This window comes from Argentina silus, assembly GCF_951799395.1.
Source record: "Argentina silus genome assembly, chromosome: 1".
NCBI lineage: Eukaryota > Metazoa > Chordata > Actinopteri > Argentiniformes > Argentinidae > Argentina > Argentina silus.
In genome coordinates, this window is record NC_139655.1 from 4,280,806 (window position 1) to 4,297,239 (window position 16,434).

Below are 16,434 nucleotides of genomic sequence, written 5' to 3' on the forward strand. Positions count from 1 at the left end.
TCTGGCAGAACATTTAGTTTGTATTGATTTTCACTGTATAGGCACATACAGACTAACAGGCACTGTTTATAGGCACTGTGTAGGCAGGCAGTCATCTTGACCTTGATTAAACCAACACACAGACAAAACAGAGACAGAAGCGTATTACATGGGAGTGTTGTGCTCTCGGGCACTTTTCTTTTCTTTTTCTTTTTTTAGCACTGCCTGTTAATGGTTAAACCCGCCCTTTGGGGGGGGGGGGTTTAATTGGCCAGCAGGCATCAAATCGTTTGTTTCGTTATTAAAAACAACCCACTGGAAACGTAGATGAAGGCCGCGACCTTCCCCCTGGCACCGTTGAAGATGAAGAGGCCTGTGGTCCTCTGTGGCTCAGTTGGTAGAGCATGGCGCTAACAACGCTTAGGTTGTGGGTTTGATTCCCGCTGGGACCATATATACTGAAATGTATGCACTCACTGCAATGTAAGTCGCTTTGGATAAAAGCGTCAGCTAAATGGCGTATATTATACATTACTTTCAATGTTATCTTCCATCTGCCTAGTCCACGAGGGAGAGAGGGAGGGAGGGTTTCGCTGGCTGGTGAGAGAGAGTGGAAGAGGGGGATGGAGAGAAAGAGTGGAGAGAAAGGAAGAGGGGGGGGATAGTGGAAAGAGAGAACAAGAATAGTCAGCGTTGAGCTCTGCCGGTGCACAGAAAACGATGGGAATAGGAGGGAGAATGACAGGAAGAGGGGGTGAAGAGAAAATAGGACCTGCCACCTCCCTCCCTCCTTTTTTTTTTTTTTAATTTTTTTAATTTTTTTAATATAAAGTTCTTACTTGAGGTGATTGTCGCCTACTTAGGAGAAGAGTGAGGAAGAGAAATAGGGGATCAGAGAAAAGGGAGGAGAGCAGTCGGTGTTGAGCTGCTACGCTGGTTGGTGAGAGTAGGGTGAGGTGTAACTCACTGAGGTGTGACGGCAGCCTCCCTGCAGCCTCTCGCAGGCCTCTGAGGGGAGTTCTTTCACTTTGGAATGAGGGAATTGGAGCACTCTTCAGTAAATGTGTCAGTGTTTACCCAGGGAGGGAGTCAGAGCCTTCAGTGGTCAGTGGGGCTACCTTTGTGGGCCATAGAGATCTTGCACTGTCTCTAGTCTAACGTGGGCTGCCTCATTTCGACAGTCCTGTTAGAAGGTAGAGAGTTGGCGGGTGGTGTGTTGGTGTGCGGTGCGTGTATGTGTGTCATTGTGACTGTATTGCAACTGGAAGGATGTTGAGACAATAAATCTTTTTTCCAAGAGTGCGTGAGGGAGTGTTTGTGTGTGGCGAAGTTGTTTGATTTCCCAAAGTAGGCTATTTTGTTTTCTCGCAGTAGGGCTTAATTACCACTCCCCCAAATTAGAACATAATTCCAATTCTGCCTCCAAATTATTCTTTTGTCAAGAGAGCTGTTGCAGTTGTTGAATGGGGCTGCTTTTGTTTACTTGTTGAGGCAAAACAAGCAGCAGGGAGTGGAGAAATTGATGTTATTTATTCCCAATTTGATGACACCTCGCAAATGGTCCTTTGCCACAGAGGAAAGAAATTGTCAGTGTTCAGTGCCAGCTCCCTGGTGAAATTTCAGGCGGTTCTGGCTCTGCTATCTAAGGACCAATCAAGGATGCCAGAATCAGTTTTGAAATGGTGGGCCAAGGTATGCAGGCTATTTGAAATCTTTAGATGTATTATTTCCATACGTTCTATGAAGGGTTAGATTAACAGTGGGGGGTCCACAGACCGTGTTGAACCCCCCCCCCCCCCCCCCCCCTCATGAGAGAGAGAGAGAAATAAGTGATGACAGAACATAAATTATGATAAATACAAAATAATAATCCATTTCAGTAATGATAGGATTAGCACATTACAAATAACAGGAATAACATTCAGTTAGTCCAATGGTTTTCCCTAAGGTTGTACACAGGCTGTCTTTCCTGGGCAGCCAGGGCTAGGGCTGCCTGTGGCTGCCTGTTTCTACTGCCAGGCCTGTTTCTACTGCCACGCCTGTTTCTATTTTGCTCACTGAGTCTAGTTAACGTCTTCCTCAGATTCTGGTCAGTCAAGGTAGTCTGCCACCGTGTGCTGTCTGTTTAGGGCCAAATAGCATTCAAGTTTATTTTGTTTCTTTGTCTTGTTCCAATAGTTGATGATATATTTTTACTTTTTGTTTTGTTTCAATTTTGTTGGGCCAGATTGTCTTGAGTGCTGTCCTGAGGCATGGTTCAGTTGGAAGGGGTAGATGAATTGAGCCTCGGGACCAGCTGGCTGAGGACACTCTTCTCCAGGCTCATCTCTTAGGGCTTTGTTCCAGAGGGTTTGGTGATCACTTGTTTTGAGGTGATTGTAAAATTTGATTGATCATTTTTTTAGTCTTAATTAGTAGGGGGCAATAGGCTCAATAGTTGATTCAAATATTTTCAGCCAAATCATAATTGGTATGTCCATTTAAAAAATAAAAAAAAATAAAAAAAAAATTAATATATATTGTATGGCATAGAAGGCTCTTCTGGCCTTGTCTCTCATTCACAGCAGTGCAGAGGTTTCCTTTACTGTATCTAAATAGAATGTGTGGTCTTGATGAGACAAGGTACTGCAGACTGCTCTAATGTTTATACCAACTTATTTATCTGTTGATTGGAGTAGCACTAAGGCTGCAGACCTGTCTTACTCCAGGCCCCCGAAGGAAGTTTGGTTTGACAGGAAATCTGTTTGGTTGTTGACAATTTTAACCGCATAACTTATTGTTTGTGTACATTGACTTTGCAATATTGTAGGTTCCCCCCCCCAATACCACTTTTAATTAAAAAGTGAGTCAAATGCTTTTTTGAAGTCAACAAAACATTTACAATTGTTGTTTTTGTTTTGGTTCAGCTGTTTGTCAATCAGGGTGTATACACACAGTCTGATGTGCTGCAATTTGGTATGAAGCCAATCTGATTTGCTCACTATGGAATCTTCAGTTTTATTGAGCTGATTTCTGTTATGCTGGTCCTTCTTTGTCCTTTGGGTGTATTTGTACCGTTTCAGTGTTTCCCCACAGTGAAGGTTTTGGTTTATCGGTTATAGGTTTTGGTTTATTGGATCTCGTGTGTTTTTGATTGGACACATTTCTCAGCGTTTTTGCTCAGATTTCTACAGCCATTATCAAACCACTGGTATTCAGCGTTTCATCACGAAACATCAAACACGCGTTCAGGCTCTGTACTGCCAAATGTACAACTTCACTATTACAGGGGGATATATTTTGTCCAGGAAGTTGTCATGGAGTTGATGATTGATGATTGGTACATTTTCCTGTGTTGCCTAACGGTTGGGTTCTGCCCTCATCAGGTACACTGTGATTTTGCAGTGGTCAGGTACACTGATTTTGCAGTGGCCTGAGAGAGGTGTTGATGGGCTGTGAGTGCACACAGGTGGTCTGAGACCTTTAAAGCCAAGTACCAAAAAATGGCGCGCGTCTCGACACCCGAAATACCTTCCATCCTCCTGTCTCTTCTCCTGGTGAACTGATATGAAAAGACAGGATGGGTGAAAACAATATGGCTGATGCTTAGTGGGAGATCTGCCTTCACCTGTATGGTTGTCTCACATCTATGTAGGCTTGGATGACGGAGAGGAGATCGCTTTTAGACGGACCTACTAGGCAGAGGATGACTTCTGTCTGACTTGAGACGGGGTGGGGTGGGGTGGGGGGGACGAGAGTCATAAGACAATGAGCACACATCCTCTTTAACGATAATAGTCATGATGGATGGAATATTTCCTTTGCTCTTCTCCAAGTCCTCATGAGGGAACAAATCAAGAACACACGCCCACTGGAAGGTCTTAGACTGCGTTTTATTTAGTCCAGAGGTGTCTGTCTCTCTCTCTCTGTGATTAATGTTCTCATGCCAGGTGGTGAGTCACACCCTGAATAAGTTCCCAACGTGTGTGTGTGTCTGTGTGTGTCTGTGTGTGTGTGTCTGTGTGTGCATCTGTCTGTCTCATCGTATTGTGACTAGAAGGTCATTGAGACGACAAGATCTACCCAGAGTGTGTGAGGGAGGTTGTTTTTGGGAGTCTGTGTGTGCGTCTGTGTGGCAAAGTTGTTAGATTGCCCAGAGTAGGCTATTTAGTTTTTTGTGTTTGTCACGCCCAGCCAGCTGTGTGCACAGACTTTTGAGTTGCTTCCCGCTTGATGTGCCGCTCTCGGCCGGCGAATGCTTCTGGATTGTCTGAGGTGAAGTGGCTTCCTCTCCTTGGCGACACAAGTGGTCATAGAGGTATGGAGAGGACGGAAGGAAGCCATTGCAGGTTATTGAGAGGCGGTCGCTTCAGAGAGGCCTTCTAACCACACAGGGTCTTGTCTACAACAAACAGCCAGGACGGGCCGCGTGGCTCGAGAAAGAGAAAGAACCACGTATCCGCCTCCTCGCCCTGAGGGCAAGCAACAATGAGTAATGTTTTATTTATTTAGTAGGATGTACGTGAGCCGTCTAGACAGTGGAGATATGCCACAGTGACAACGTTGTTTTCTGTGGTTTTGAGTTGAGAGTATCTTAGATAAGGAGGATAGGGGAGGGCCGTGATCCTTCCTGGTAGGTGAGAATCCAAACAACGTGTGTTTCTCCTTCCTCTCCCAGTCCTCTCCCATCTCTTATCTCTTCGTTTATTTTGCTCTATCACTCTCTCCCCAGCTATGCCACTTGACCCCCCCCCTCTTGTTTCTCGCCCTCACTCACTCACTCTTCTCTCCTCTCTCTCTCTCTCCTTTAGTCCTTTTAGTCTGTCTTTCTTCCTCCCTCATCCCCTTCCTCTCTCTCTGTCGTCCTCCTGTGTCAGGGTCACCCAGCCCTAGACAGGCAGACAGAGGTTTAGGGCAAGGTGTCTGGGTGGGTCTGCTGACCTTTGTGCGACTCCCAGATGGGGAGTTATGTCTGCCAGCTAGGCGCCATAGCAGAGAGAGGGGCTGCTTGGACCAAACCCACCCCCCCCACATACTGTAGTGTAGGCCCACAACTAGTCAGTTTCGACCAGACTGGCTGATGGAGCCACCATGAAGTGTGAGGCCTGTCTGTCTGCAAGGTAAATAATTGAAGGGGTCATGTCTAGCAGTAGTATGCTGTTTTAGACTGGCCATGCATACCGTCTGGTCTGTGTGTAGTCTCAGCAGGCTCTACCCATCCCACAGCTGAGGATGTGAACCCCCCCCCAGCGGTTAGTCTGTTAACACAAATGTCAGTGGAATGACTGGCAGGTATCCATGCTGACTATGAGGGAAATAATTGATGGGTGCCACAGCTCTTCTCTGAAGGCTGGTTTCCAACCAGGGTCCATGGCTTCTTTCTCTCCTCTAGTCTCCTGGTCTTCCATCAGAATGATGCTGCCGCTGTCCCTGAATATCACAGTTTATGCCGGTCAGAAGCGGTCGCGACAAAATCATCATACCACCAAAGGCAGTCACTCACGACGCCCATAGAGGCGTTTTCACCCGCAGTCTTACTTGCGTCTGCCAGTCTGCCACAGCTCTAACACATGACTAGACGCACACAGGCGTTGATGAATGCCTCAGAAAGAACAGCATGTAGAAAGCTGTAGTCTAGTAGTAGCAGGAGTGTGCTTTGAGTGAGAAGGTGAAGTGTGTGTGTGTGTGTGCGTGTGTGTGCGTGCGTGTGCGTGTGCGTGTGTGGCTTGGTTCACATGATGTCTCACGTTTCTTCTGAGAGTGTTCTGGCTGCGAACCCTCTCCGCAGGAAGGAAGAAATAAAGGAAGTGACACCGCAGGTGGCGTGTGGCGGGTAGCAGAAGATCAGAGGAACTCTGAACTGTTTACTTTCTGTTTTTCTGATTATTGTAGCTTTTTTTTTTTTTTTTTTCTTCCTCCCTGTCTTTTGGCGGGGGCACATTATGCATCTTGCTTTTTAGCTTGACTGCACACACACTGTGCTGTTTGTTAACTGAAATTGTGCTCTGGCATTTTATCTCTTGGCCTTTCGGTGCCTCTTGAAGGGCGACACGAAGCAGTCTTATTGTTTCTTTGTTGATGTTCTTAGTATTAATCTATTTTCTTTGTTCCCTTTCCTCCCTCCCCCCCCCCCTCTCTCTCTCTCTCTCTCTCTCTTCATCCCTCTCTCCAGCCCTGCAGTGTTTCTGCCAGCGCTGCTCCAACTCCACTTGTACGACGAATGGCCTGTGCTTCGTGTCGGTGATGCAGTCGGGCAGCCGGTTGACCACGCAGCGGAGCATGTGCATGCACGAGCACGAGCTGATCCCGCGCGACCGCCCCTTCATCTGCGCGCCCTCTATCAAGGACGACACGGGCATCTACCCCATTTGCTGCGACACCGACTGGTGCAACAAGAACCCTGACCTCAGCGTGTTCCCAGGTCAGACAGACAGATACGCTGAACCCCATACTACTGACACCTAGGGCCCTACCCCCCCCGTCCCCCGTCCCCCCAGCCACTGCTTTAAATCAATGTTTAACAAAAATTGTTTCCCATCTTTGCCTTCTTGCCATGAGAGTCTTACGACAGGGGGGGTATCCAGACTCGCCTGCAGTTTTAGAATACAAGGGGATTCTATGGCATTCACTGCAGGTTGTCCAGTTTTAGTTAATCACGTCCGTCACAAACATGCGAAAGGCCGAGTGGTGAGTGTGGACGATATGGCCAACAGTTCCATCACAGGGCTCCGTGTGTCTCGCGTCTCTGAATCCAGAACGGAGGGCGCCTTGCCAGGAACATTCTTGCTCAGGCTGAAGGTTGATTCTTTGATCAGATCCTTTTGTTGTTGTAAAGCAACACTTCTGTGCAGGCGGACCGATGGAAGATTGTGAATGAATGCGCCTCACTAAACATTTATCATCCCTCCCTCCCTCCCTCCCCCCCCCCACCCCCTCACCCCCACAGTTTTTCCTCTTCTCAGGCAACAGGCTTAGCAGCAGGAGTTAGTCCTTTCTCATGTTATTACCTGCATCGCAGTGAGAGAGTGAGAGAGTGAGAGAGTGTGAGGCGGAGGTAGAGGAGCAGGGAGCCACGCACCCTCCACTCCGGTCTTAAATAGCCCTAACCGTCATCATTAACGCCACTTGCTGTCAAGCTGTGCCAAGTCACTGCCACAAGTCCTCCATCACAACAGACCGTAGCAAACCATAACAACGGTCCTCAAAGCGCGCGCACACACACACACACAGTAACAGAACATTACAACGGCCACTAGACATTAGCCACTAGCTTGTGAAGAGGGATTTTCAGACGTATACTTAGAGGATAAGTGCAGGTATATAGACGATGCTTTTAGACTGGAGGTATTAGGATGAAGGGCGTGTCTTTTTTTCGTCAGGGGTGGTTGGGATTGTATATCCCAAAAACATAAATGCCATCATGCCATAACTAACAGATGGCTTCTACCCACGTACTTCGCTGCCTATTTGGCCTCTTGGCAAGAGTATCCCCCCCCCCCCCCCCCCCACCCCTACTCCGCCTTCCAAATGTTCTGTTGCTGTACAAAGTAAGCCATCCTCTGCCCTTTCAGAGTTTGCCAAAAGGCTTGGACCAGGCGAGTGCTGTTCTGAGAGTTTAATAAGACATTTAATAGGCAAACACTTCAGAATGCGCTGCAACTTTAACCCCCGTTTTTGATGAGTACTATCTGCTCCATCTCCCCTGTGTTGTTTTCAAAGATGGCCACATACAGATGAGTCATGGGGTGCAGTTTGCTCTTGTTCCGTGTTTCTGGAGGACAAAAGTGAGCCTATGGTTACAGCAGGAGCCTATTATACACAGTCTTGTGATTTGAGTTGTATAGGCTTAGCTTTCAGCTCAAAAAGCTCCTCTTTAGCCTCACAACAGTGATGCAGTGAGTCATAGCCTTGAGTTACAGGGATGCGTATACAAATATCAATGTGTGTTTGCGTGTAAACAGTAAGTGTGTGTTGAAGACTCGTGATAGTCAACATGGTCTCATATGACTTTCAACTGCAGCCCTGGGGCATATGTTCAGAGCACAATGTAAACTAATGTTTACAGAATGAATGGTGTAGAACAGAGTTGGAACTATCAAGTGGAGTAATGACAGTGCACCAGCAATCAATGACAGGCTGAAAGGCTGACAGCCCAAACAGGTATTGGGTCAGAGAATAACATCCCTCTCCCCCCCCCCCCTCCTGTCCCCCCCCCAGTGCCCACAGTGAAGACCCCTTCCCTGGGGCCTGTGGCCCTGGCTGCAGTGATCGCAGGGCCTGTGTGTGTGCTGTGTTTCGTGCTGGTGCTGGTCTTTTACATCTGTCACAGCCGAGCAGGGGTCCACCACCGTGTTCCCAATGAGGAAGATCCCTCCATGGACCACCCCTTCATCACGGTGGGAACCACTCTCAAAGACCTCATCTACGACATGACCACCTCTGGATCCGGCTCTGGTGAGTACTTGGCGTGCACGTGCACGTGTGGGAGAGAGACAGACAGAGAGAGTGAGTGTGTGCGTGTGCGTGTGTGTGTGTGTGTGTGTGCGTGTGTGTGTGTGTGCATGTGGGTTGAGGTGCAGTGCTCAGGGAGACATCCTGCTGATGTGGTAAATAAGATCGAGTGAAGGATCGAAGTGTGTGTGTGTGTGTGTACGTGTGTGTGTACGTGTGTGTGTACGTGTGTGTGTACGTGTGTGTGTACGTGTACGTGTGTGTGTACGTGTGTGTGTACGTGTGTGTGTACGTGTGTGTACGTGTGTGTGTGTGTGGAGTGAAAGCAGCAGTTATCTTATTGGCCATCCCTGGGTCAGCTGTTATTGGAGCAGCAGGTCTAATGACAGGGTGGTGGTGGTGGTGGTGGTGGTGGTGGTGGTGGTGGCGGTGGCGGCGCCGACACCGAGTGGTTGTAAAGCTCTCGCCCACCCCAACACGCCAGCGGACGTGAGAGAACTGGCACCGGGTCGCCCCACGCTCCACTCCAAACAGAAATTAACGCCTCACCATCAGCGTTGGCAGATTGAGCCGGGGTTTTAGATAGGAGGCTCCAAGCTCACACACTGATCCAAATGAGCCGTTCCTGGCGTAATGATGGGGAGCTGTTTTTGTGCCCTTGTGATCCTAATTTGTCAAGAGCATTTTATCGAACATTTCAGGGCATTATTATTAAAAAATTTTACCCTGTCGAGCTTTAGTAGAGGGGGGAATTTGTATTTGGGTTCGATATGAATTCATATTCATATAATGATTTCCACCAGCTGGCTATGCCCTTTTTCACCCCTCCTGCCAAGGTGTCAGTGAGTGAAGGAGACGCAGGTAAAGATGTTTATAAAAAGTTGGAACATTATGATAATGTATGTAACCTCTTCACCCTCCCCAGGCCTCCCCCTGCTGGTGCAGAGGACCATCGCCAGGACCATCATCCTACAGGAGAGCATCGGGAAGGGCCGCTTCGGCGAGGTGTGGCGGGGGAAGTGGCGCGGCGAGGAGGTGGCGGTCAAGATCTTCTCGTCCCGCGAGGAGCGCTCCTGGTTCCGCGAGGCGGAGATCTACCAGACCGTCATGCTCCGCCACGAGAACATCCTGGGTTTCATTGCCGCCGACAACAAAGGTTAGAACACCGGCTCGGAACCTTCAGGAAGTCAGGAAGTGTGGTAGAACCACTGCGGTGGGGCCTGAGAGAAGCTGCTTTATACCATTTATCAGTCTATGCTATCTTAATGTCCGACACTCATTTCCCTGTGTGTGTGTGTGTGTGTGTGTGTGTGTGTGTGTGTGTGTGTGTGTGTGTGTGTGTGTGTGTGTGTGTGTGTGTGTGTGTGTGTGTGTGTGTGTGTGTGTGTGTGTGTGTGTGTGTGTAGGGAGGGGGGGGTGAGTCAGGGTTGTAGTAGGCCCAGCTGCTCTTGGTGCTCTCTGACCATCTGGCGGTAGATCACTCTGAGGGAGAATCACTGTGTATATTAACCTCAACATCCTCTTCTCTCTCTCTCTTTTAGATAATGGTACATGGACTCAGCTGTGGCTGGTGTCTGACTACCATGAGCACGGCTCCCTGTTTGACTACCTGAACCGCTACACGGTCACGGTGGAAGGCATGATCAAACTGTCCCTGTCCACCGCCAGCGGCCTCGCTCATCTGCACATGGAGATCGTCGGCACGCAAGGTGAGTCACAGGGGCGCCGACCCTTTTTACGGTAGAAATGTTTGGTTTCGTCTCGTACACTCACTCATACACACACACACACACACACACACACACACACACTAGCCAGCGCTGCAGAATGGAGGAATAAATGCCACTGCTTACTTTGCCAGTGGAGCCTCTGCGAGAATGGCATGTTAGCAGAAAAGCAAAGAGCCCAGTAGGGACTTGGGAGTAGTGTGTGTGTGTGTGTGTGTGTGGGAGCGTGACATGATGTGCCCCTCCTTCCCTCCCTTTGGTGGTGTATAATTGGACATGACCTGTGGTCTGACTCAAAGGGAACAGACATTTTACAGTTTTTTTTCTCCGGCATCAGTGAGCTCTCAATCTAACCTCTTGCACTGACCCCTGCCCCCCAACCCTCACCCACCCACCCACTCCCTCTCTCTCCTTCATATGTCATAACTCCAGGCAAGCCAGCCATCGCCCACAGGGATCTGAAGTCTAAGAACATTCTGGTAAAGAAGAACGGTACGTGCTGTATCGCTGACCTGGGCCTGGCCGTCCGCCACGACTCTGCCACCGACACCATCGACATCGCCCCCAACCACAGAGTGGGGACCAAAAGGTAACTGGACCTCACACGGGTGCCATTCTGGCTCCGCTAACCGGCTGTCAAACCCCCCTACCTCCGGCTAGCGGTGATGGGTGCTGCTGTCCGGTCCTCACTGTAGGACCGCGCTGCAACGTGGAAACGGTCTGTACCGTCGAGATTGATGAGGAAGTCATTATTTAAAATATTTTTTTTTAGGGCATTTCTGCTTTATTGGGATAGAGACAGTGGAGATTGACAGGAAGGATGGGAGAGAGACAGGAGGGATGACATGCAAGATAGGTGGAGGGTCGGAATCGAACCAGGAACCTTGCTATTACGTGGTAAGCGCATTAGTGTGCTACGCTACTAAGCACCCCGAGGAAGTCAATTTAGCTATTTGGTCTCAATCTAGGGTTAGGGTTAGGGTCAATCTAGGGTTAGGGTCAATCTAGGGTTGGGGTCAATCTAGGGTTATGGTCGGCCAAAGGTTGAGATAACAACATAAAAGGGTCGTGTTTAAGGTTAGGGCGTATGTTTAAAACCAGGGAGGAAGACTTGTGCTCCCTGCTCTGCAGCATGGCCTCATAGTGACGACCCCGCTGTCCGCAGGCTCCAAAGCTCCTGCCACAGAGGGGGAGCTGAAAGGTGCTTCTACTTACCCATGTCCAGCATGGCTCAGTGAGCTTTCATTCTAAACAGGGCTGAGAAGTTCGGGTCTTTTCACAGTGAGAATCTGGTGGCGAATTTGGACCACCATTTTGGCTCCCTGCTCCCACAGCTGCCACTCTCCAAAGGGGGCAGAGGTAAAGGTGGATTTGAAACTGGTTGTTCTCAGCGGCTCCAAAATGTGTCAGGGAGATGGATGAGGAGGGTTGGCGTGTGAGCGTGAGTCAGCTCATGGAAACACGCAGCTCATACAAATGCGCCGTCGTCTCGCTTGCTGCAGCAGCGGCTCTAGCCAGCGCCTTTCAGACAGCTTCTCAGAAAACACAGACTCCATGCTCAGTCAGACCTCGTCTCCATGCTCAGTCAGACCTTGTCTTCGCCAGTGCTTCAATTATTCATCCCCCATTCCAGATTTAAATTGTCAGCCAATGCTTCGCGTATTTTCAATAACCCCTCGGCTCATAGCTATGAAAAGCAAGTCTAACACCCCACCCACGATGATGATCATATCTGGCTCCTGTCATTGACTGGGTGCCTGCCACACTAGCAGTATTACATACCACAATATGCTCCACACACACACACACACACACACACACTGCATGTGCTATTCGGTATGGAGTGAAATTAATTGAGTTGATGAGCTCATTCAGCTCTCTGTCGTTCAGCTGACCCCAGTCACGACGACAGAGGTTCGTATAAACTGCTGAAACAGCCAGCTGGAACAGATGACCACTTCTTCTCTTCACAGTTGTTGTTTCTAACCAGGGCCTGAAGCTTTTCCGGACCATGTGTGATCTGACCAGAGAAACTCTGGGCCCTATCATACCCTTTAACTAGGAACCTTTTTTGCATGGTTTGGTCACATGTTAAGGGAAATCTCTGGCTCCTCTCCATCCATCCTGCTTGGAGTGTCCTTCACTAGGCTCCTCTCCATCCATCCTGCTGGGAGTGTCCTACAATAGGCTCCTCTCCATCCATCCTGCTGGGAGTGTCCTACAATAGGCTCCTCTCCATCCATCCTGCTGGGAGTGTCCTACAATAGGCTCCTCTCCATCCATCCGGCTGGGAGTGTCCTTCACTAGGCTCTTCTCCGGCCTTGACAAGCATGTGGCAGCCTGCTAGCCATTAGCCAGAGGGGATTCCTGTGGAACAGGCTTTCTCTGCCATGACCCTCCCTCCCTCCACTGCCCTGCATCCCTTTTCTCCATCCATCTATCTTTCTTTCTCTCTTTCTCTCTCATGCTCTCTCAATCTCTAACAATAGTTAATAATAGTTGCAGCCCAACGGAACATAGGGTTCTCCCCAGGATTTTTGCGCAGCGTGGTGCTGGATTGCATTATCAAAACCCGACATGCCTTTTATTCATTGGAATCTATCTACCTGGATTAATAAGGCTGAAGGTGTTCACTTCACCTTCCTGTGAATTATACCACTGGTATCTCTGGCTGGGTTACCCCCGCAGAGCCAAAATGGCTACCTCTTACAAAGAGCCACAGAGGCTGGGTTCATCCCAATAGTCTCCATTCCTCACATCCTCCCTTTTCGCTTCCTTCTCAAGACTCATTAAAGGGAAAGATCCAAGGTTCCTCTCCTTGGATATTCCCCTCCCAATGCTTTTTGATAAGGAAGCGATTAGACGGGATGTGTGGAACAGAGTAAAGACTCGACACTCCCTCTCATGTTAACTCCTTGCAGAGCCAAGATGGCCGCCTCTAAACGCAGGATCAGGGACCAGCCGCCAGTATTAGTATTCAGATTCTAGATTTGCTACGATGGACAATGTGTCATGTTTTTCCAGTGGCTGTCATGAGTAGCGCTCTCTCTCTCTCTCTCTCTGGCAGATAAGTGGTTTTGTTTTGTTGTGTGTTTTTTTTCAAATTAAAATCTGAGGAATTTGTGTGTTTGGCAAATATTGATCAACCTCTAGCCATTTGTCTTAAGTCAGCTGCTGTGTTTGTGGGTGTATTGTTTTCCAGATCTTAATACTGCTAGGGATAGACTTTGATGAAGTTCATTATCTGTACGCCACTCTGCTTCAAAGAATTCAATTTAACCCTCTTCTCTGTGTAGGAGGCCTTGGATTAGAGTGGTGATATTGAACCACCAGTGGCTCTCATTTTTGTACGCATCTCCCTTGCAGTCTCAATAAGACTAACCTTATTAATAGATAATATATTATATTACTGTAAAGGTTAGGTTGTATCTCTCTGGTACGAGATTGAGGTCAGGTGTGAATGTCACCAATCTTCCACATCTCTCTCCAGGTATATGGCCCCAGAGGTACTAGACGACTCCATAAACATGAAGCATTTTGAGTCGTTCAAGAGAGCAGATATCTACGCCATGGGCTTGGTGTTCTGGGAAATAGCCAGCAGATGCTCTATCGGAGGTGAGTGTGTTTCCTTATTCCCATAGCTTTTCTCTCTCCAGCCACATTTACTGATAGAGGACTACTTTATTCACATGGGTGTGTGTGTGTGTGTGTGTGTGTGTGTGTGTGTGTGTGTGTGTGTGTGTGTGTGTGTGTGTGTATGTATGTATGTATGTATGTATGTGTATATATATATATATGTGTATGTGTGTGTGTGTATATATATATATATATATATATGAGTTGATAAGATAAGATGAGTCTCATGTGCATTTGATTTTTTTATTTTTTATCAGGCATCCATGAAGACTACCAGCTGCCCTACCATGAGCTGGTGCAGTCGGACCCCTCAGTAGAGGAGATGAGGAAGGTCGTGTGTGAGCAGAAGCAACGGCCCAACATTCCAAACAGGTGGCAGAGCTGCGAGGTGCGTCCCAACAATCTTTGTTTACATTTTTATCACTACCGTTTCACCACAGCCCACACTTTTATCCACTAATCCCCACACGATAAGGTTCTTTTTTTCCTAATTTCTCAGAAATTCCTAATATTTTTAACCTGACAATACCACTTTTATTGTATTGATAGCGTCACTCAAGAGAGGCAGGAATTGTGTCCGTTAGCCACTTCTGTTGAGAGGTAGCTAGAACTTTGGGATGGCAAGGATCCAAAAAACAGAAGTTAGTAGAATCTTCACTTCATAGCAGCCTGCCAGATTAGTTTGCCAGCCCCCTCAAGCGAAAATCAGTGTGCGAGACACTGCTGTTTGGAGAGTCTTCTCAGGCTAGTCCCTGTCTCACAGCGCCGTGGCTTCCAAGTAAGAATAATTACAACCACTAACTGAATCTCCCCCGTGACGTCCATCTCTACAACACTGTAGTGATACCCGTGACGTCCATCTCTACAACACTGTAGTGATACCCGTGACGTCCATCTCTACAACACTGTAGTGATACCCGTGACGTCCATCTCTACAACACTGTAGTGATACCCGTGACGTCCATCTCTACAACACTGTAGTGATACCCGTGACGTCCATCTCTACAACACTGTAGTGATACCCGTGACGTCCATCTCTACAACACTGTAGTGATACCCGTGACGTCCATCTCTACAACACTGTAGTGATACCCGTGACGTCCATCTCTACAACACTGTAGTGATACCCGTGACGTCCATCTCTACAACACTGTAGTGATACCCGTGACGTCCATCTCTACAACACTGTAGTGATACCCGTGCCTCTTCACTCTCTCAGTCCTCAGTAGATCACACTCTCCCTCTCTCTCCTTAGAGGGTAACGTAACCAACCTGTCTGCCTGAAAGTGTGCAGTCTCTCTCTCTCTCTCTCTCTCTCTCTCTCTCTCTCTCTCCATCTCAAATTCCCCTCCGTCCTGACCGCAGTCCTACTCCAGTCCATTATACCAGACATCTCAGCTGACGTACACACACACACACACTTTTTTTTTTTTGGCGTTTATTGCTCTGAAAACAGAACAATTAGATTAGACCCTTTCCCACAGTAATAAAATCCTGTAATTTAATCAGGCAGTTGTGGGATGTACAATAGCTGCCAAGCGGTTTGGAGCTGAAGACAGTGTTTACAACAAGACACAAGATATAGACTCTTTTTTAACTAAGATGCATGTCCCTGACACCGAGATTCCCTGATACTGAAAGTCTGAATAGCCAAATGGTCTGAGGAATAGCGGCTAATGTTCTAATACCATTACAGAAGCGTTGACCTAGGTGTGAATAGTATTACGAGAGGAGGGAGGCGTGCGGTGAGTCTTTGGGGTGGTTTTGCAGTGAGGGTGTCAGCAGCACCTCCCCCGGCTGTTGAGCTGTGCTACGGTTGGTTGAATAGACTGTTGAGCTGTGCTACGGTTGGTTGAATAGACTGTTGACTGTGTGGCTGATTGTGAGATTGAGTCAGACTGTGTGCCAGATGGCATCTCAGCAGCTAGCACTGCTTCACAGGTCAAGCTGTAAAGTAAACACACACACACTCACACACTCACACTCACACTCACCCTCACTCACTCTCACACTCACACTCACACACACACTCACGACTTTTGTTGTTGAGCAGGGCTGGGGGGTCATCTCTAATTTGAATTCACTCAATTCATGAGTTGAGAAAAATCCTAATTGAAAACAACAACAACAGGTAATTTTCAATGCACTTCTGTCATTAAAAATATCTAAATTCGTCATGACCCCCGTGCTGGATGTCGAGATGTCTGGTGTTCCATGGTGAGTCAGCGGTGCTCTGACAAACAACAAGAGGGCGAAGCTGACAGGCTTGTCCCTGTCAAACGCCACTCCAGGGACGGGCCAGGCGGGTAGGAAGGCCCGCTCTGGGACACGATCTCCAAACACCACCCTGGTTTCACATTATGCGTGTGCTTGCGTATCAGGGGTACAGATTACCAAGTAATGACCTCTGGAAGAAGCTCCTGACAGACCGTGTGTGTGTGTGTGTGTGTGTGTGTGTGTGTGTGTGTGTGTGTGTGTGTGTGCGTGCGCACGCGCGGGTGTTTGCGGCGTCCCTCCCCCTCTTATGTGCACCCCTGCTGTGTCTTCACAAGGTGGTTTCCTGTGGTTTCTAGCCCACAGCCTGCCTCCAGATAACATCTCCCCTGTGCATTCTTCTCACATGAGTCTCTCCTCTCCAGTTTCACATTCAAGAAGCGTAGTC

At 48.3% G+C, this 16,434-nt stretch overlaps 1 protein-coding gene across 1 annotated transcript in view; it reads left to right on the plus strand.

The window, feature by feature from the left end:
- The window catches only part of tgfbr1b (transforming growth factor, beta receptor 1 b), a 33,523-nt gene that overhangs the window by 13,246 nt on the left and 3,843 nt on the right, over positions 1 to 16,434 (plus strand). The window contains exons 2-8 of the mRNA XM_083668611.1: positions 6,131 to 6,379; positions 8,176 to 8,412; positions 9,335 to 9,565; positions 9,951 to 10,118; positions 10,569 to 10,725; positions 13,627 to 13,751; positions 14,030 to 14,160. Coding sequence (XP_083524737.1) covers positions 6,131 to 6,379; positions 8,176 to 8,412; positions 9,335 to 9,565; positions 9,951 to 10,118; positions 10,569 to 10,725; positions 13,627 to 13,751; positions 14,030 to 14,160 — 1,298 coding nt within the window. The remainder of the gene's footprint in view (positions 1 to 6,130; positions 6,380 to 8,175; positions 8,413 to 9,334; positions 9,566 to 9,950; positions 10,119 to 10,568; positions 10,726 to 13,626; positions 13,752 to 14,029; positions 14,161 to 16,434) is intronic.